The following is a 21,089-nucleotide window of genomic DNA, read 5'->3' on the forward strand; positions in this document are numbered from 1 at the left end:
CCCAAAAACAAAAAACTTGGGTGTATGTGTGTGTGTTCATTACATTCAACAATTAGAGAACACACATTCTTCTAAAGTACACACAGAACACACACTAGACCACAGAAGAAAGTTCAATAACAACCTGTGAATTAGCATCACACAGAAACCATCTTCTGTGTCTACGGTGCAGTAAAATTAGAAATCAAATAAAAGGAGAATAAAATAATAATATAAAAATAGTACTATGGACTGAATTGTGTCCCCTCCAATTCCTTATATGGAAGCCCTAGCCTTCGACACCACAGTATTGTAAGATCTGGGCTTTACAGAGGTCATTAAGGTTAAATGAGGTCATAGGAGCAGGGCCTTGATCTGACAGAAAGAAGAGAAACCAGGGTGCTTGCTTTCTCTCTCCCCACCATGTGAGGACTCAGAAAGAAGGTGGCAGTCTGCAACCCTTGAAGAGAGCCCTCACCAGAACCCAACCATGCTGGACTTATTTATTTTTTATTTTTTTAGATGGAGTCTCGCTCTGTCGCCCAGGCTAGAGGGCAATGGTGCGATCTTGGCTCACTGCATCCTCCGCCTCCTGGGCTCAAGCGATTCTCCTGCCTCAGCCTCCCGAGTAGCTGGGATTACAGGCACACGCCACCATGCCCGGGCAATTTTTGTATTTTTAGTAGAGACGGGGTGTCACCATGTTGGCCAGGCTGGTCTTGAACTCCTGACCTCATAATCTGCCCGCCTTGGCCTCCCAAAGTGCTGGGATTCCAGGTGTGAGCCACTGCGCCCAGCTCCATGCTGGACTTTTATCTGGGACTTCTAGTCTCCAGAACTGTGAGAAAATACATTTCTGTTGTTCAAGCCACCCAGTCTATGGTATCTTTTTTTTTTGAGACAGAGTCTTGCTCTGTCACCCAGGCTGGAGTGCAGTGGCGCCATCTCGGCTCACTGCAACCTCCACCTCCCTGGTTCAAGCAATTCTCCTGCCTCAGACTCCCGAGTAGCTGGAATTAACAGGCGCACACCACCACGCCCGGCTAATTTTTGTATTTTTACTACAGACGGGATTTCGGTATGTTGGCCAGGCTGCTCTTGAACTCATGACCTCCAGTGGTCCACCTGCCTTGGCCTCCCAAAGTACTAGGATTACAGGCGTGAGCCACCTCCCCTGGCCAGTCTATGGTATCTTGTTATGGCAGCCTGAGCAGACTAAGACAAATAGTCAAACAGTATACAGTGCTTACTAAGTGCCTTACAGATATCAATTCATGGACTTACTACAGCACGAGGTGAATTTCCTTTTCAGAAGAGGAAATGAGAAGGCCCAAAGAGCCTAAGGACCTGCCTGCCCAAAGTGATAGAGCAGAGGCAGGATCTGAACCCAGGCAATCCAGGCCATAGTCCAAGTCTTAACCTCTATGCATCCTGCCCCTAAAATAGCACATCATTAGCCGTGGTCCCTGTTTGCTGTGTGCTTCTGAGCACAGTGATGAGCTGAGCACTTTCATGTCCCTATCAACAGCTCCTCGTGCAGTGTCTGATACAAAATAGGAGTTCCATAAATGTCTACAGAAAGAATGAATTTTTACAAAATGACATGATTAAGAAAGCAGCTGGGGCTAATGTCAACACAAGACATGTCTTCAACTGGGAGACATGAGGCTGGCCTCACGCATCTTCACAGCAGGGTTGTTAAGAAGTGGGGCAAGTGAGGCAGAGCCATCAGTGGGCTGGGGTTGAATACAAAGGGTCAGGTGGGGTACATGTCCCGGCCTGGTATCCTGCTCTGGGTAAGGGGCTGTTTATGTGTCAAGTGTGATGAAAACATATGAAGAGGCACTAGGGACACTCACTGTTCAAGGGGTGCCTTTTGGGAACTGAAGAACCCTCTTGCAAAGTGAGTCATTACCTTGCTTTGTAAACCCAAACATCCCTGTATTAGCTGCTGTCTCCCCACTGCTAATGAAGTTCTCAGTGACATAAAAACATTTGGTAGGATGGAAAACATTTGGACTGATGGGCTTTGGAAGCACATATGCAAGGTTAGAGAAGCTCCGGGAATTGTATCAATGAACATATTGTCATTTTTATGTCCTGAGGTTTAATGGAGACGAGCAGACACTGCACTGGCTCCATGCAGATTTCTCAGTAATAGCTTCAGAAATGTGGGCAGGTATTTCTTTTTTTCTTTTTCTTTTTTTTTTTTTGAGACAGAGTCTTGCTCTGTCACCAGGCTGGAGTGCAGTGGTGCGATCGATTCCGGCTCACTGCAATCTCCACCTCCCAGGTTCAAGCAATTCCCCTGCCTCAGCCTCCTGAGTAGCTGGGACTACAGGCATGCGCCACCACACCCAGCTAATTTTTGTATTTTTAGTAGAGACGGGGTTTCACCATGTTGGCCAGGATGGTCTCATGATCCACCTGCCTCGGCCTCCCAAAGTATGTGGGCAGATATTTCTAGTGAAATATATGGGCCTGGAGCTCCTCAGCAGCATGCCTGCGGAGTTGTAAAGGGGTCTTAGACTGGGGGGAGAAGGTTGAAATTCACTGTCATCCTTTTATTTATTAAGAATTTACTAGGCACTGTATTAAACAATTTTACATACGTAATTTCATTTAATCCTTATCAAAGCTGTCATTATGGGGCACTGTCATTCTGCTCACTTTATAGATGAAGGTACAGAAGCGTAGAAAGCTCAAGCAACTTCTTGCAGCTGGAAGGTGAGGCTAGGACCTGGCCCAGGGCAACTGTCTCCTCAACAGCATTTGTGCCTCCATTCCATTTAGTTTCCACACTAAAATGCTGTTCTAGCTCTTGTGTGGAGCATAGCCTCTGCAGCATGGAATTCTTTAATACCAGGTGCTTCTGAGTCAGAGGAAAAGGCACTTTGAACCTGCTGTAACGATGCTGAGGTTTGGACATTCTGACCCAGACCCTGACCCCCATCACAGGCACTTTCACCACTTGTATGTTTTTCTTGCTGGGCATAGCGCCTTTCACTCCTTGGCCTTTGTCTGGCCAGAAGACATTGATGTTTCCAGGCATAGATGATTCCAGGCTGCTAAAGAAAGAGGCACTCTCCTGGTGCTTGGAGAATTTGTATGCATTTTTTACTATTCTCCAGCGCACATCTTTGTCTTGACTTTCCGGCTGCAGTCCCTGAGGAGTACTCCATGGAGACTGCTGGTTTCTGGTTTTTGTCAACCAAAAGCTTCCTATGCTTTGTGCCTCAGCAGGCTTCCCCTGGCAAGGTGGGCCAGGCAGGGCCTCCGTGCACTGGAGGTGGCCTGATGGAGCTCCCGGGAGAGGCCTGGCGACCCCTGCGTCGGTTCTCTCTTTTGCTTCCCCTCCACCAACATCAGACTTGGAGGTGTTGAGGAAGCTCCATTTTGCTTTGTCTATTTGGAATCTGTACTCTTTAAAGGCTGCATTCCTCTGACCCTGCCAAAATGCCCAAATTAATACTTTATGCCGGGCATAATGAAACCTTTCAAAACCAGAGTTAAAGAACAAAACTATACCCACAGCTCCCTCAAACATGAGGGAAGAATAAAAAAAAAAAAAAAGAAAGAAACAGAATACCACCAAACCAAACCAAAGCCCCATCACAAAACAAATGAGACAGCAGTTGTGAGCAGAGGGCTGGGGCCACCTCAGTGGGATGCCTGGGCCAGCATCTGACCCTCAAGAGGGAAGTGGGCTCTGGAGCCTTGAGACCCTCCCACATCAATCATAGGACATCTGTCCTTTCCTCCCCTTCTCTTCACATCTCTCCCTTCTTCTACCTCCCCTACTCTCCTTAAACTTCTCTCACTCACTCTGTTTTTTTTTTTTTTTTTTTTTTGAAACAGGGTCTTGCTGCTCTGTTGCTCAGGCTGGAGTGCAGTGGCGTGATCATAGTTCACTGCAGCCTCAAATGCCTGAGCTCAAGCAATCCTTCCACTTCAGCCACCTGAGATGCTGGGACTACAGGTGTGTGCTACCATGCCTGGCTAATTTTTTCAATTTCCTGTAGAGATGGGGTCTCACTAGGTTGCCCAGCCTGGTCTTGCCCAGGCTGGTTTGGCCTCCCAAAGTGCTGAGATTACAGGCCAGAGCAACCATGTCCAGGTCCCCCCGCTAACTTCTCATCTCTTGATGCTCTTGCTCTAATGTCTGTAGGGCTTTATTTTACATGTTTGAAAGAGGTTTTCGCCTTTGCTGTACTGAGCTTTTTTTTTCTGGACATCTTTGCTATTTCCTGCTTATATTTCTGTTCTCCTCTCTTGACACTTCTATTAACAGCATTTCCAAAGTTAGCACCATCTGTGAACACCAATGTTTATTTTCTATTCACATCATTAATGAAGGTGCTAAATAAGACTGGACTGAACATGCACCAGCACCCACACCTTCCTCTGAACAGACGATTTTTAGTGGTTTGTCAGGAACACCATTATGTATTTGCTTATTCAGCTCACCATTATCAAGAAGGATTTAAATTTATATTTGTGTGTAGCTGTGGATCACTGGATAGAGGAGTTAACAGGATCCCAGTCCCTGCCACCTGAGAATCGAACATTGAAAGCACTTAGCACCTACACACAAACACACTGGGGACATATGTATTAAAGAGAGCTGCCTGGGTGTGGCAGCTCATGTCTGTAATCCCAGCACTTTGGGAGGCCGAGGTGGGCGGATCATCTGAGGTCAGGTGTTCGAGACCAGACGGACCAACATGGTGAAAACCCATCTCTACTAAAAATACAAAATTAGCCAGGTGTGGTGGTGCATGCCTGTAATCCCAGCTACTTGGGAGGCTGAGGCAGGAGAATCACTTGAACCCAGGAGGCAGAGGTTGCAGTGAGCAGAGATTGCACCACTGCCCTCCAGCCTGGGCGGCAAGAGTGAAACTCTATCTCAGAAAAAAAAAAAAAAAAAAAAGCCATCATGAAACATCTGCATCTTCTGAGATGCAAGATAAATAATAAAAAGGCCTCAGTTCTCAAAAAGCTCAGAGCCTGGGGAAGGAGGCTCCCTGAGCTACTATATCAGGTGCAATAGAGTCAGCATCACAGAAGGTCTAGAGGGCACTAAGCAGGCCCAGGGTGGAGGAAGGTGCCCAGGACTTCTGCCTGCTCCCTGCAAGGGTGTGGCCTCTTAGGCTGTGTCCTGGCTTGGCATGGCTTTGCTATGCAGATGCATCACTGGAATAAACTAGGCTCTCAGCACTGGGTCCACAGCATGTCAGGATTTCTCATCCTCGTGCTACTCCCCACAGATAGGGATGAAGACAGAGCCACTGAACAGGGTGCCGAGGGAGAGAGCCTGGTGTACCAGGGCTGAAGGTGACTCACCTGCTCAGCCAGTGTCTCTCCTTCCTTTAATAATGTCCCTCAAGCTCTACCTGTCCTTTCTCCCTGAAGCCTAACTGGGCTTCTCCAGCCACAGTGGTCTCCAAGACCCTACAGACAAGGCGGCGATGAGCTGCCCTTTGGAGGATGAGGAGGACTTGACAATGAGTTCAAGATAGTGGGGGCTACTTTTCAGGTACCTTGAAGCCTGACCACACCCAGCCAAGGATTCTTGAAGAGAGAAAATAGATAATACTTTGTTTTCTTCAGTGTGCTTACCACTAACTGAAATTGACTTGTTTGATTTGATACTTAGCTGGTTAACTGTCCATCTCCTATAGCTTCTATCCCCTGCCCAAAGGTAAGCTCCATGGGAGGGGGGACCTTGTCTGTATCCCCTGTACCTAAAAGAGGGTGTGGCATACAGTAGGTTCTTAATAAAGAGCCAATACATGAAATTGATAGAGATAAACTAGGAGGTATGGCAGATAGACTGTTGACTGATGGGGGCATTTTGAGGTAGGGTGACCAATTAGGAAGCTGTAAGTCAAGGCAGAAAAAGCTGTGATCATGAGAGGGCAAGAATGGGGTCCCGCTGGAGAGATGCTTAGGAGTGAGAACGTGGCGACTGACTGGCTGAATGTGGGTGATAAGAGGGAGACTCTACCATGTCTCCAGGTTTTGAGCTCATGTGATGGAGAAGGAGGTGGAAAGAGAGAATGAGTTTGGTTTTGGACAGTGTTGAGTTTGACTTCCTCTGGAAAAGGATGCAAAGGGTTTCACTATACACCACGTAGACCCAGGAGTACACAGGGCTCAGTGCTCTCTCTCCCTTAAAGGAATAGATGTGATCCAGCAAGGTAGATCATATGTCAAAACAGTTTATCATATATCAAAATTGTTTCACAAAACCTATTTTTGTAAGAAAATTCTATTATAAAATCAGCACTTACAATATTACAGTGATGCTGTGCTATATTAAGTGACAGCAAACAAAGTCTAGAATTTGAAAATTTAGTGTTGAAATGGTAAGCCTGCCTGCACAGCTGTGTCTCAGCAACCTGGCTGTCATTCTCACCCACCCCAAACTCCTTAAGATTTCTTTCTTTCTTTCTTTTTTTTTTTTTTTTTTTGTAGACAGGATCTTGCTCTGTTGCCCAGGCTGGAGTATAGGGTGTGAGCATGGCTCACTGCAGCCTTCTGGGACTACAGGCATACACCACCATGCTAATTAAAAAAATTTTTTTGGCCGGGCACGGTGGCTCACGTCTGTAATCCCAGCACTTTGGGAGGTCGAGGCGGGTAGATCACGAGGTCAAGAGTTCAAGACCAGGCTGGCCAAGATGGTGAAAGCCCGTCTCTACTAAAAATACAAAAATTAGCCAGGCATAGTGGCACGTACCTGTAATCCTAGCTACTCGGGAGGCTGAGGCAGAGAACTGCTTAAACACGCAGGTAGAGGTCGTAGTGACCTGAGATTGTGCCACTGCACCCCAGCCTGGGCGACAGAGCAAGACTTTGTCTCAAAAAAAAAAAAAAAAAAAAAATTTGTAGAGACAGGGTTTTCCTGTGTTGCCCTGGCTGGTCTTGAACTCCTGGGCTCAAGCCATCCTTCCACACTGGCTTCCTGAAGTGTTGGGATTATAGGTGTAAGTCACCGCGGATGCCCAAGATTTCTATCTTTTTATTCAATGTTATTCTTTTATTTAAAAAATATTTTTCACACTATTATTTCCAGCAATCTTTATCTGAAAATGTCCAAACTTTAAAAAACACTATTCTTAGAAGCAATAGTGCAAATTATAAAGGGGAAAGGAGGGAAAGTCTAACCCTTGCTTTGCAAATAGCAGGCCACACTCTCCAAAATCGTTGTGACCTATAAAAATTTGGAAACTAGTCAATGTCCAACAACAATGGGTAAATTATAGTTAGTTTGAGTCACGATGAGGGGCTGTTAGCACATCACATTGCTTGCTGAGCTTGAAAAAAGGGATTTTTCTCAGATACTAATCGGTCTTTTAGAAGTTTAGTTATAACACATCCGGGAGTCAGACATTCCAGCTGGCAGCAGCAGCAGGAAAGAGATGGGGACAGGGGCCTTCTAGGTTCCCTGTATTTCTAGGAATGTTGCTTAATCAAAAGAGGAGACAATGGAGGCATAGTGGGAAGAATACAAGGTTTGGAATCAATAGTTTAGGGTTTAAATCTAGCTGTCTGGCTCCGGGCAATTACTTAATCCTTTTAAACTCAGTTTCCTTAACTGGGATAATGAACAATGATAATGTTCTTTTTCTAGAGAGTTAAAGGAGAAAATATATGCACAGTGGCTAGTGCCATGCCTGGCATCGACTAAGTGCCCCATTAATGTTTGTTAATGGAGTAAGCGCTTGAATGGAAGAGGCTGTTAGAGTGGAATGCTGGTTAGACAAATGAAACCAGGGCTGAAAGCACCTTTGCCCAGCCTCTCAAGGCCTCTGCCCCTGACCATGGATATTCCCCTAAGAAGCAACTATGCCACCTTCCAGGGCAAAAAGGCTTGTCGATTCCAGAAGGACTTTTTAACTTGTTATTCAGTATTTTTAAATTCCCTCCTCCTGTCTTTTCTTTGAGATAGAGTCTCGCCCAGTCCCCCAGCCATGGCCCACTGCAGTCCTCCTGGTGAAGTCATCTTCCTGCCTTAGCCTCCTATATAGCTGGGACCACAGGTATGTGCCTCCATGCCTGGCTAATTTTTTGATTTTTTGTAGAGACAGGGTCTCGCTTTGTCGCCCAGGCTTGTCTTAAACTCCTAGGCTCAAGCAATCCTCTTGCCTCAGCCTCCCAAAGTGTTGGTATTACAGGTGTGAGCCACTGCGCCCAGCCTTAAATCCCATTTTTAAGGACAAAGGATAATGCTTTCTTCTTGGGGCTGACGACATAGTTCTTTTTGTATATTTTCCATCACACTGTCACTGAACCTTGCTCCCATCCAGGCAACTCTAATCCACAGTGAAGAATATTTGATTAAGTAGCAGGTGGTGGGGGATTTTTGTTCTGAGGGGAATTCAAAGAAGTTAAAACAGAGGCAGTTATCTCATAAACCAAGCCCAGAACACCAAGATGAAAAGAAACAAATTGCCCACTTTCTACCACCTGTTTGAGAACAGAAAGATTTACACTCACTTATGTCAGCTAAAAAAATGTACCCTTGTCTCATTGCGGTAAAAGAGCCTCCACTGCTCAATTGCTTCTGATGGAAAGTCTACCCCCTGCTCCGATACACACTTTCATGCTGGTAATGACAGAGGCAAAGCAGGCCTTTCTATCAATATGTTCTGCACACTTCCTAGCAGCTCTGCTTTTTCTATTCTGCATTTGCTATTTTAAGCGAGTACATAATGCATCAATTTTCAGACTCTTACTCAATGCCATTGCTACAGAACTGAGAACTCAGTAATCTTGTCAGGCAGAGCAGAACAATATTCCAACAGATGAAACATTCCATGCAGCCTTATTTCCCTTTTCCTGGGATGGGGCATCTATTTCTGGCCTATAATGAGAGATGAACCAGTGGCCATGGTCCAGTGCCTCTTGCTCTGGAGTCCCACATCACAGAAACCACTCACCATGCTGCTGCTGGTAGACACATCAAAGGCCCTGTGGGGGTCTCAAGTCCATTTGACAGCTCTCTTATTTTTTAAGTTCTCAGAAATGGGTTGTTTTGATCCAGGCTGGAGCTTGCTGGCTGGGAAAGTGTGGGTTCTCTCAGGCCACATTTCCCCTTTTCCTGCCTGCCATGAAGAGTCCCCATTTTCTCTGGAATCACCGATGGGATCTGAGAGCCCCAGAGGAACCTTTGTTTCCCTGCCTCCAGTCTCGTAGAAGATTTAAATGTGAAGTGTCTCCACATGGCTTCTTGCCAAATTTGGCTTGCCCTTGAGTGCAGACACACTTCTAGTAGAAGGCCAATTGCATCTGATACCTCAGTGGGCAGTTTACGCAGATTTCCCTGCTGTGTGTGTTTACAGCTTTAGCGGCTTCTAATACAGGCCTTATTTACTGCCTGCAGTGTTACCTGGGAGAGAGAGAGCAGAACGGATCTGCTGCTACTTGCTACACCATTTGGCTTGTAAGTGGATTAAATGGACACATTTTCCCAAGATTTACTCCATATACCTGGCTGGTGTAAATGGACTGGGCCACTTCCACCATCCTCTCCAGTTCCTGCTCCTTTTATCTTATATCCATTAACAATTGCACAACAAATTAGCATAGGTAGGTGCATAGTGATTCCATTGGAAGGTGAACAATTTTATAAAAACTCTACACCACTGCTTTCCGTCTAAAGAACTAATTCATAGCATCGAAGGATTCAGCTATCCCAATAGGGACCTTGAATTACTGGCCCAACTTTATTAGCATGAAAACAATCAAACCAAATACATTCTTCCTCTGGAGCTGGAAGTCAGACACCCTGAGTAATATTTAGGTCACTGCTGCCCAGGCAAGTCTGAAAAATGGTTTGTGCCCTGATTAGGCAGTTACACATTTGTTTTAAATGACTGTCATAGGATGGGATCCGGAGGCATTTTAAGGCAAAGAGAAGTCATATGAGCAGTACTGAAACAATCTGAAGTGGGCTGAAGCAAACAGCCTCTTTGTCTAGCCTCAAGTGTATCAGCGTCAGCTTTACAGCTGAAATGGAATCTTTGGGTTTGGTGAATGTGTCCCCGCTTCCTCTTGTCTGTCTCTGGGAGCCCACAGAGCAGAGATTCTCAACCTTGATTGCACGTTAAGCTTATGAAAAATACTGGCCCTAGTAGTGGTCAGGCTCCAACCCCAGAGACTCTGCTTCAATTGGTCTGCCTGTGGGCCCCTGAATGTCACATTGCTAAAGCTCCTTGGGTGGTTTTCCTGTGCACCACTGCTGTAAACCGTTCAAGCATCACCCTCCCTGGGAACGACAGGAAGAAGAGCTGGCCCCGCTTTGCTTCAGATAAACGCTCCAATTAGCTGCCTGGGAACTGGCCTAGCACATGATAGGATTCCCCTTACTTACAATTTAATTGATTTATCACACTTTTTATTATGATAACTCTTAAACATATACTAGAAAGAAGAATTACAAGAATGATTTGGAACAACATTCTAGAAGTGCCTGTGAAGGAGCGGCTGAGCCCCCGAGGGTCACAGAGCTCAGAGGAGGATGTGGAGATGGGCACCCCTCCTGCCACCCCAGCTCTCCCTCTGGACAGCACCTGGCCTGCCACTCTGCCATCATCCTTTGGACAGCACCTGGCCCGCCACTCTGCCATCACCCTCTGGACAGCACCCGGCCTGCCACTCTGCCATCACCCTCTGGACAGCACCCGGCCTGCCACTCTGCCATCACCCTCTGGACAGCACCTGGTCCACCACTCCGCCATCACCCTGTTTCTTGTCCCCTTCTCGTTTCTTTCGTCAACAAACATTGACTAAAGCCTGTGTGTCAGCCCTTGTGGAACGGTGGTGCATAAGCCAGGTCTTGCTCCTGCCCTCATGGAGCTCAGAGCCTGGTGTGGAAGACTCTTGTAAACATGAATTACACACTCATTACCGTTTATTCATAATTCTGCGAAGAGCTCTCACGGTAAAAGTAGACTGCAATGGAATCGTGACGGGAAACCTAATCTACCTTATTTACTCTCGGGGGAGTCAGTGAACACTTTCTTGAAGAAGTGATATTAAAAACATTTGATTTTAAAGAGTGAATAAGAAATGCACATGGTATGATATTCACAGGTCCCAAAGCATTTGGAGGGAAAGCGTGTTTCCTTCCGCCCCTATCACCTGGCCTCCGTTTCCCTCATGAGCAACCACAGTCCCACTTAGGGTGTATCAGTCAACACTAAGACTGGCACACACTAAGAGGGTATCGGCTAGAACATGAGCCAATCTGATGTTTGACGCCACTGCCACTAGAGCTGCTATGTTGCTCCAGGACAAAGAGGGTTCTGGGTTAGGGCCATTACTGCGGCCAAATCCCCAGCACTCTTCATCACTAGGTGACCGTGAATGCTAACAGCAGCACGTTTTGCTCACAGAATCCCCTCCCCCCGAATCACGACTTCAACTCTCAGAGGCCCTGGAAATTCTGCTTTCGGCCTCGCAATGCCATCGAGCTGCAGAACTAGGCGGCCGACAGGTTCTCTGCGGCCCGGGTAGGGGATGTGCGCCCCGCCTCGCTGCAGGGAAGGCCGAGCAAGCCAGGCCAAGAGGGCACTGGACGCCGAGTCTCACCTCCTTTTCCTCCCGTCTCCTCCCTCTCACCAAGTGACACCGCTCCCTCTCAAACGGAAGGAAGGGGAAGAGGTCCGTGGGGAATCTCTTGGGTCCTTAAAGGGGGCTGCTGTCACGTCTCCTAGCTCTGCAATGCGCGGTACAGGCCGGCCAGAGGCCAGCGAGGCCGCCCGGGTGAGCAAAGCAAGTTCCTGTGCGGCGCTTCAGCCCGGCACCGCTTTTTGAAACACTGGTTTCATGCCAGGCACTGGGCAGGCCGGGTGGGGGTGGCGACGAGGCCTGTCCTCGCGGGCCCAGGCACCTGCAGCGGGAGCGGAGCGCAGGAAGGGCGGCTGCCGGGGAATCCGGGGCGACAAAGAAAAGGCGGGAGGGGGAGGACGCAGGGAAGCAGGGAGGAGGGGAGGCGGAGGAGACAAAGGGAATCTGCGCCCGCCGGGTGGGCTGCGGCAGCGGGGGCGGAGGCTGCGGCTCGGAGCGCGACGCGGTCGCCAAGGCAACGCCGGCCCCAGCACCCCCGGCTGAAACGAAGCCGCTGCCCGAACCCGAGCGCCAGCGCGCACGCCCCCCTTGCAGCCCCCCGCAGCCCCCCGCAGCCCCGGCCAGCCGCGCTTCTCCGCCTCGCCGCCGGCAGCCCCTCCCAGCCGGCCCGCCCTCCTTCCGGCTGTTTTTGTTTGTCTGTCTTTCCCGAGAAGGTGATGATTTGGGGCTTAGATCATCTGCTGGCATATTGATGAGCTCACTGGGTTGCTGAAAGGGAAGGGGATGGGGACTTGGGTCAGCTAAGGGTACAGGATCAATATAAGACAAAAACATTAAGAAATGGAGATGTGGGTAAACAGCAGGCTTTTTTTTTTTTTTTTTTTTAAACCAGGGCGATGTCTTAGCCAGAAATAGTTAAGAAGGGAGGAGAAAGGGCTACCCCCGCAGCTATGTGAAATAGGATTAGTGGAAACCCTGAAGACTCAGGCCCACATGAGCCATACTGCAGCAGTTTGCTTCACGTGACACTTTTCCTTCTCAGATTCCTGCTCCAGAAAAAGAAAATCAATCTGTGCACCTTTTTCTTTTTCTTTTTTGTATTCAAAGCCCAAACTCATGGTATCATCTCTTAAACTGTATTTCGGCACGAACAGGGAAAGGCTCATGAGACTGTACTCTGTGGGGGTGGAAACCGGTCTGAACCATCCCTGTAACTGCTGAGCGCCGTCTGGGACCTGCCGCACACTAGCTGAGGGTGATGGACCCTGCCGCTGTGCACAAAGTCCACACAGAGGACTTCCCGAGGTCAGCCTCCGGGATGCAATAGCGACTGGGCCCAGAAACAGCCTGTTAGCACGAATGCCTTGCTATGAAGTCACACAAAGAGCCAAGGGGTGTGGCTGGGGAGGTTTTGAAAACTCAGCGAATAGCAAAACGGGGGCAGGAACATATGTCTTTTTATCCATCAGGCAAAGTCCCCCCTTTATGACACATCTCTCCTGGGTCTGGAGCACCATGCTTTGTGAGATAATAGAGAGCCATGTCGATGAATAATAGGCGTGTGACAGGTTGGTGTGGGCTGGCAGGGAGCTGCCTCCCGACTGCTCTGCTCGCGCTGCTGTGGGGCTCCCCAGATACAGGTCATGGGTCTGACTGGAGTGCCATTTCCTAACCACTCTTTTGTTTATCTAGACAGATGCTATGTCCATCCTAAGAGTCATATGTGTTCTTTGGTTCTCCTAGAAGCCACTGTGGTATCCCAGGGCCTTGCCACAGCCACTGACAGAAAAATGATGAATAAAAATAATACGCGTGAACTGCTGTTATTCCTGCATTCCAGAATTCAAACTGCACCATATTCAAAGGTGACTGACAAAGTTCATCTTCTTTGCAGGTGGTATTGGGAATGGCAGGGGGTGGAAATCAATCAGGGAATGGTAGGACTGAGCTGCTGAGAACATGGGGCGGGGAATCGCGCCCCTTTGTTCAGCAAAACCTGGAGACAATACACAATCTTTCCATGGGCTTACCCAAAAGATCAGACCTCAGTTTGGAAGGTTAGAAGTCTAGAACTGGGCCTTGAGAAAAGATCTGACCTTGAGTTCAGCTTTAAGCAAGAACACATCTAAAACCTTCTGGCCAGCAGACTGTCTACTGATTTCCTGAAGACCCTTCCCTCAGGGCCAGATGGCCTGCCTCCCTCCGCTGCCTACTCCAGTATTCTTCCATCCTGAACCATGACAACCAACCTACTCCTTAGAAACACACCTAAAATAGGGAAGAGAAGGCTCAAAAAATGCATATGTCTCTCACAGCACTCATAAGTGCTATGATAGTGAAGAGTAAAGCAGTCTTTCTGTAGAGGCGGACTTCATGTGATGAAGGCCTGTAAATTCCTGCATTATCAGGAACAAACTGAAAAGAACTGTGAGGACGTTAAGGAGGAATTTTCAGTTCCTCATACAAATTGCTCCTATGTTTAGTAGCCACAGCATCAAGGAATATTTAAATATAGACGCTAGTGAAATTCATGATCAATAATTTAAAATGTTTTGGGAAAACATTAATTTGCTGAGATGTGGGTGGTGAGTACTTCTTGGTCCGTAGAACCCTAGCCAGCCAACCTAGATTAAATAAATAAATCTCAGGGCCGGGTGCGGTGGCTCACGCCCATAATCTCAGCACTTTGGGAGGCCAAGGCGGGCAGATCATGCAGTCAGGAGTTCAAGATCAGCCTGACTAACATGCTGAAACCTCTTCTCTACTAAAAATAAAAAAATTAGGCCAGGCACGGTGGCTCACGCCTGTAATCCCCGGACTTTGGGAGGCCGAGGTGGGGGATCATGAAGTCAGAAGTTCAAGACCAGCCTGGCCAAGATGGTGAAACCTTGTCTCTACCAAAAATACAAAAATTAGCCAGGTGCGGTGGCAGGCGCGTGTAATCCCAGCTACTCAGGAGGCTGAGGCAGGAGAATTGCTTGAACCCGGCGGGCAGAAGTTGCAGTGGGCTGAGATCATGCCATTGCACTCCAGCCTGGGAGACAGAGTGAGACTCTGTCTCAAAAAAAAAAAAAAACTCAGTTTCTCTGAAATATTCCAAATATTCAGGTCGAATAAAATTTACATATCCTCTAGGAGCAAATAATTAGAATTAATTAAGCAAAACATTAACTGAAAATGATAGAGGTATGAAATAAATTCTCTTCATGGATTATGACATCATTTGCTATCCCTGCTTCCATCTCACCACTAAAGGCCTGATGCTGTGGCCTAATGCTGAGTTGAAACCACAGAGTTCAGGGTTATAATGAAAGCCTTTTCACCAAAAATGGGTCCCCCATTGGTGGTCAGAATGAAAGAATTTTGTCCCAAACTACTCTAGTTTCTTGAAGGCCTTAAGTTCTAGCTGTTGACTTACAATGAGTTAAAGCATTATAGTGGCTGGAAGGGATGCATGGTGAACATATTAGGAAGACATGATGCACTGTTTCCTAAATAGACAGCAGAGTTCCCAGGGGATGGGGTGCAGAGCACTGAGAGGTGATGCTAAGGTGGGGAGGGACTGGAGGAGGCTAGGATGGCCTGGCACAAAGCAGGAGAGTGAGCTAAGGGGCAGTATGAGGACCGTAATGACACGGAGAACACGGAAAAACGAGTGGGGTAGAGGAGCCACACAGCCAGCTTTTGCTCATTACCCACTGAGGAGGGCCAGTGCTGCCTGTGGGCTCCATTAGGAGCATCATGTGGCTGTCAGGCTCCTCAGTCTTAGTGTCCCCCATGTCTCTTTTTCTTTTTTTTTTTGAGACAGAGTCTCTATTGTCCAGGCTGGAGTGCAGTGGTGCGATCTCGGCTCACTGCAAGCTCTGCCTCCTGAGTTCACGCCATTCTCCTGCTTCAGCCTCCCGAGTAGCTGGGACTACAGGCACCTGCCACCACACCTGGCTAATTTTTTGTATTTTTAGTAGAGATGGGGTTTCACCGTGTTAGCCAGGATGGTCTCGATCTCCTGACCTTGTGATCCGCCCACCTTGGCCTCCCACAGTGCTGGGATTACAGGCGTGAGCCACCGCGCCTGGCCCCCCATGCCTCTTAGACAGCAGTGCAACTAATGCCACTGCCTTTGCCTGCCTACCACATGGGAGGAAAAAGGATCAGGTGGGACTTAGGGCTTGCCCGTGGACGGGAAGAGAAGTAAGGGAAAAGAGATGGGAAGGCAGGTGGGGGAGGGGAAAGAGAAGAAAAGTATTTAGCACAGGGGTGGGCTTTGGCTCTGACCCAACAACTTCCTTTTACAGATGAGAAACCAGGCCCAAAGAGGTTGTGAATTGTCAAGATCACTTAGGGGTGGAAGTGAAACTCTCACCCTGGGCTTCACATTTCCGATTCAGTGTTCATTCATCGAGTCCATGAGAGAAAAGGAAAGGGCAGAAGTATGAAATGTCACCAATAGCGAAAGAGCATGATGCAAATGAGAAACAGAAAAGCTCTCCACAGGAGACTTAGAAGACTACAAAAATCATTCCGTTCAGTCTCATGACAAAACAGTGCCCGAGGAGCTTTACAATCGAGTGCCAGTCCTAGCCTGGGCAACATGGAGAAACCCCATCTCTACAAAAAATTACCCAGGCATGGTGGTGCGCACTTATAGTCCCAGCTACTTAGGAGGCTGAGTCCCTGAGCCTGGGAAGTCGAGGCTGCAGTGAACGGTGATTGTACCACTGCACTCCAGCCTGGGCAACAGAAAAAGACCCTGTCTCAAAAAAAAAAAAAAAAAAAAAAAAGAGTGCCAACCCTGGAGTGCGAGTGGTCGGGGCAAATCCCATCTTCTCCCAACAACCAGTAAGCCGTGGGGCAAACTTCTTAACCTCTCCAAGCCTCAGTTTCCTCAACCATGAAACGGGGATGACGGTAGTATTATTTTCATACAGACTTTGTGAAGATCAAAAGATAATGATCCATGGCAAAGAGTTCTCTCAGCACAGTGCCTGGAGCACCGTGCAGTGCGTAATCAGCATGTGCTGCTGCTATTATGATTGCCACAGAGCTGCTACAACCAGGGTAAACCAGTTTTTCTTACAAGAAAAATGGAATAAAAAAGTTGTTGGTGCTTTTCTATGTTTGGGAAAGCATATCTGTTTTCTCTGGGGCTGAATGAATATATGCATCGTTTTGAATTTCCCACAATAAAAAAAGCATCATTTTGCTTTTGTCTTTGGTGGATCATGCTTCCTTCCGACGTCAACTCACTCTTCCCTCTATTGGTGAGAAAGTCTCAGTCTTAGTTTCACAACTAAAACACTCTCCGCGCTAACAGGCTCAGACATAGGATGGAAAAAATGAACTTACATTTCATTGCTTTTTTTTTTTTCTTTGGACAGGGTCATGCTCTGTCACCCAGGCTGGAGTGCAGTGGCACCATCATAGCTCACCGCAGCCTCAAACTTCTGGGCTCAAGCAATCCTCCTGTGTCGGCTCTCAGAGTAGCTGGGACCACACAGGTGGGTGCCATCATGCCTGATTAATTCTTTTTTTCTTTTTTTTTGAGACAGAGTCTCGCTCTTTCGCTCAGGCTGGAGTGCAGTGGCATGATCTCAGCTCACCACAACCTCCGCCTCCTGGGTTCAAGTGATTCTCCTGCCTCAGCCTCCTGAGTAGCTGGGATTACAGGCGCGTGCCACCATGACTGGCTGATTTTTGTTATTTTTAGTAGAGATGGGGTTTCACCGTGTTGGTTAGGCTGGTCTTGAACTCCTGGCCTTGTGATCCACTCACCTTGGCCTCCCAAAGTGCTGGGATTACAGTCGTGAGCCACTGCGTCTGGCCTTGACTAATTCTTTTAATTTTTAGTAGAGATAAGGTCTCACTATGTTGCCCAGGCTGGTCTTAAACTCCTGGGCTCAAGCAGTCCTCCTGCACTGGCCTCCCAAAGTGCTAGGATTATAGGCATGAGCCACCACACCTAGCCTACATCTCGTTACTTTTGTATTCCTTAGGAAGTCAACTGTATTTGGATTATAGCTGAGATTAGGAATTCTCAATCTGTAAGCATTCAGGGGCCAACATGCTTTTCTCACCATCTGTCAAATGGGCACCATTAGCTTCAATCATTCATAGGAGTGGGGAACTGCAGGCTTCAGGTATGATTTATTTGGCTGTCAGTTGATAGTCCTCTGACCACTGGTCCAACGGTTTCAAGACAAACCTCCCCTCTCTCCTTCCCCATGTAGATTTCTGTGGCTATCTCACTGAGAGACCTGATCCTGAAGAGTTTTACATTCTTGGCTATTTTAAGCCTCACTAACTGTTCAAATGAGGTCGCCACATGGCATGCAGCTGTGGGAAGCAGCTGCTGTGGTTTGGTTTCTAGTCAGTATGTCTTGACATTTCTTGTCAAGTGATTTCTAAAATTCCTTGGGTTTTTTTTTGTTTTTTTTCAGGTAACCAAGAACTTTTTTTTTTCTTGGGGAATAAGGTGTGACGTGTGCATCTGATAACCTGCTCCTCGCTGGGGACAGTTCCAGAACCCTGCCAGACTTGATCTTAGCCAAAAGGCCGAGAAGCGATCAGAAACCTGCTAGAAAGGAACATTTATTTCACCTTTCAGGACCCAACTCTCCCTGCCCCAGAAATATCAGTCCTGGGGCTGAGAGACACTGCCGCTGCTCTCCCTGCAGTTTCTAATTGGAGCCCATCCTGGAGTCTCAGATGCCACAGAAGAAAGTAGAGAGAATTGGGCAGCTTGCTGGGCTCCCTGGAGCTACCTTCAGTGACAATAGCTAACATGGAGGAGAGGCAGGGTCACTCAGCCTGAGGAGAAATTGGACCGCCCAACTCCTCACCTACCTGCCCTTCTCTCTAGGTCATTCAGCTATTTGTCTCCTAGATCACCCTCATACACCTGTTTGCCACGATGATTTTGCCTTTAGGCTTTTGCACATGCTATTCCCTGCCTGGAAGACTCTTGATCTCTTTTCCAGATCAACTTCTATTTATCATTTTTTCCTCAATATTGGCATCACTTTTAGGAGCCTTTCCAATCTTCCAAGAAAGGGTTAACTGCCCCTTTGACGTATATCCCCTATTAATGTACTTAACACATTGCATTGTAATCCCGTCTACTCATCTGGTTCCTCCACCAGATTGTAAACCCTGGGCAAGGTCTGGGTTCTGTTCACTGTTTTATCCCTACTTCTGGCTCAGCATATAATAGCTCCTCTGTAAATATCAGCTCTATATTGTTCCGAACTCAACAAGAACTCCCTCTCTTCCTTTCCCTCCAATATATTTCTTAGATTACATCAAATTATTTGCCCTTCAATAGCCTCTAAGTCTTCTATTTTAATGTATCAAATATCTATTCAAATAAAGTCCTTTGTCAGTTATGAGTTTGAAAAAATCTTCAAGTGTGCATATATGTATGAAAATGTGGCACTACAGACTCCTAGATGGTGTCTGTGCCTAAGATTAATACCTAAATACAAAGTGAACATCTTAGCCGGATAACTGAAAGGAGCTAGAGACTCTTTATCTAGATCTTGGTACTTCCTCTTCATAAAGCCTTCTTTTTTTTTTTGTGGGCTGGTAAGTATGGACCCCTATTTTCAAGGTCTAGTTATTATTTTTTGAGATAGAATCTTGCTGTGTTGCCCAGGCTGGGGTGCAGGTGCACAATCATGGCTCACTGCAGCCTCGACCTCCTGAGCTCCAGCAATTCTCCCGCTTCAGCTTCCCAAAGTGCTGGGACTAGAGGCGTGAGCTACCGTGCCCAGCCAAGGCATAGTTATTCTTGACAAGGAGGTAGACTAGGTTTCCAACCATGAAACATCTTCCATGGACCATCTGGAACTGTTTTTCATTTTCTTTGAAGAGAATCCTTCTTACAGTAGAGAGGAAGTTTACAGTTACATAAAATCTCCACTAACATTCCTCCTCCCCAGTCCCAACCTTCTGCCTAAGCAGATAGGAACTAACACCAAGAGCAGCAGTTATCAGCCATTCCACACAGTGCTGCTTGGTTTCTCTACAACCACTTTTCATAAGACCACAGTGGGGGTCTTTCCCCGGCCCGCCGTCACCAGTGAAGGGGGACAGCACATGCCTCTCAGAACTGCAAGGCAGGATTTGGCCTGGGATCCAACTTTCTGCTTTAACAATGGCCACATGAACAAGGTCACCATCCAGAGAGGGGACTTCAGAAGAACAACGAAGGCATGTGAAGCTGTGCCTGGTGCTGCCAAACCCACCCTGTATGCTGGCGAGAGGACCGGTTGACGGCGGCTAACCACAGTAAGGAGGAGTCCATGTGGCTGTCCAAGGAGTGTCCAGCCTGTTGAGGCACGGCCAGGCCCTGTGGACTGTAAGCCAAGGATGTGCTTTCTGTTCTCACTAACTTTAAATTCTAGAGATATCCTGACAGAGAGGCAGAGGCAAGACATTTCCTGCACTTGTCAAAGCTACATAAAAGTAGCCAGGTTTGGTGGCTCACACCTATAATCCTAGCACTTTGGAAGGCTGAGATGGGAGGATCACTTGAGCCCAGGAGTTTGAGACCAGCCTGGGCAACATAGTGAGACCCCGTCTATACTAAAAATAAAATTAAAAAAATAGCTGGGCATGGTGGTATGTGCCTGTAGTCCCAGTTACTCAGGAGGCTGAGGTGGGAGGATTGCTTAAGCCCAGGAGATCAAGTCTGTAGTAAGCTGTGACTGTGTTACTGCATTCCAGCCTGGGCAACAGAGAGAGACCCTATCAAAATAAAACAATAAAAGCTACATACAAGCAAAACAACTTTTTTTTGAGACAGAGTCTTGCTCTGTCGCCCAGGCTAGAGTGCAGTGGCACGATCTTGGCTCATTGCAATGTCTGCCTCTCGGGTTCAAGCAATTCTCCTGCCTCAGCCTCCCGAGTAGCTAGAGTTACAGGTGCCCACCACCAGGCCTGGCTAATTTTTGTATTTTTCTTACAGACAGGGTTTCACCATGTTGGCCAGGCTGGTCTCAAACTCCTGACCTTGTGATCCACCCACCTTAGCCTCCCAAAGTGCTGGGATTACAGGCGTGAGCCACCGTGCCCGGCTGACTTGATTCTTATGGTAGTAAAATTGGCCCATTTGGGTTCTACCCCACTTAAGGCTTGCCCTCTCCTGCCCCACTGGGCCAGTGGTTTTGGGAAGAAGGTATCCAGTATCTTGATCAGAGGCGACGTCTAACCTCCACTACCCTTTGGAGAGCTGGTAGCAAGGCACTGAGGAATTACTGCTTTGTGGGTGGGAGAGGGTGAGATGGGTAGGAAGTGCATGGCAGAGCTGGGAAGCTGGCTCCTCAGAACTGCGAAGTTGAGAGAAGCAGAGCCAGCCCTTGAGTAGAACTTAGGGGTGTGTATATGTGTGTGTGTGTATGTGTGTGTGTGTGTATGTGTGTCAGGGTAATTACTGGGAAGGGTAGTGTGTGATGCTGAATATGCCCTCCAACCCCCAAATATCCACATCCTAATCCCTGGAACCTGTGAATGTCACCTTACATGGCAAAAAGGCC

General features: G+C 47.6%; 2 protein-coding genes and 1 long non-coding RNA gene across 10 annotated transcripts in view; 1 reads left to right on the forward strand and 2 right to left on the reverse strand.

The window, feature by feature from the left end:
- The window catches only part of MYO1D (myosin ID), a 377,108-nt gene that overhangs the window by 14,777 nt on the left and 341,242 nt on the right, over positions 1 to 21,089 (reverse strand).
- LOC129051332 (hepatoma-derived growth factor-related protein 2-like) lies at positions 464 to 12,670 on the reverse strand. The gene is made up of 2 exons (XM_054536643.2): positions 11,578 to 12,670; positions 464 to 3,427 (listed from the first exon to the last, which is right to left on the reverse strand). The coding sequence occupies exon 1, from the start codon at positions 12,388 to 12,390 to the stop codon at positions 11,674 to 11,676; it is 717 nt and encodes a 238-aa protein (XP_054392618.2). The 5' UTR covers positions 12,391 to 12,670; the 3' UTR covers positions 464 to 3,427; positions 11,578 to 11,673.
- LOC129051334 (uncharacterized) lies at positions 12,007 to 18,941 on the forward strand. Of its 3 annotated transcripts, none has more exons than XR_008515503.2 (5): positions 12,007 to 12,269; positions 12,711 to 12,861; positions 13,026 to 13,124; positions 13,249 to 13,421; positions 17,994 to 18,941. It is a non-coding gene; the product is annotated as an uncharacterized LOC129051334 (long non-coding RNA). The 3 variants fall into 3 exon arrangements; XR_008515502.2 differs by lacking the exon at positions 17,994 to 18,941 and adding an exon at positions 15,852 to 17,923 and having other exon boundaries at positions 12,664 to 12,861; XR_008515501.2 differs by lacking the exon at positions 17,994 to 18,941 and adding an exon at positions 15,852 to 17,923.

The sequence above is a fragment of the Pongo abelii genome, chromosome 19 (genome assembly GCF_028885655.2).
Source record: "Pongo abelii isolate AG06213 chromosome 19, NHGRI_mPonAbe1-v2.0_pri, whole genome shotgun sequence".
NCBI lineage: Eukaryota > Metazoa > Chordata > Mammalia > Primates > Hominidae > Pongo > Pongo abelii.

What these genes read in the sequence shown, in the direction of transcription:
- LOC129051332 (XM_054536643.2), bottom strand. Translation starts at nt 12,390, where the DNA reads ATGTTTTTGTCTTATATTGATCCTGTACCCTTAGCTGACCCAAGTCCC.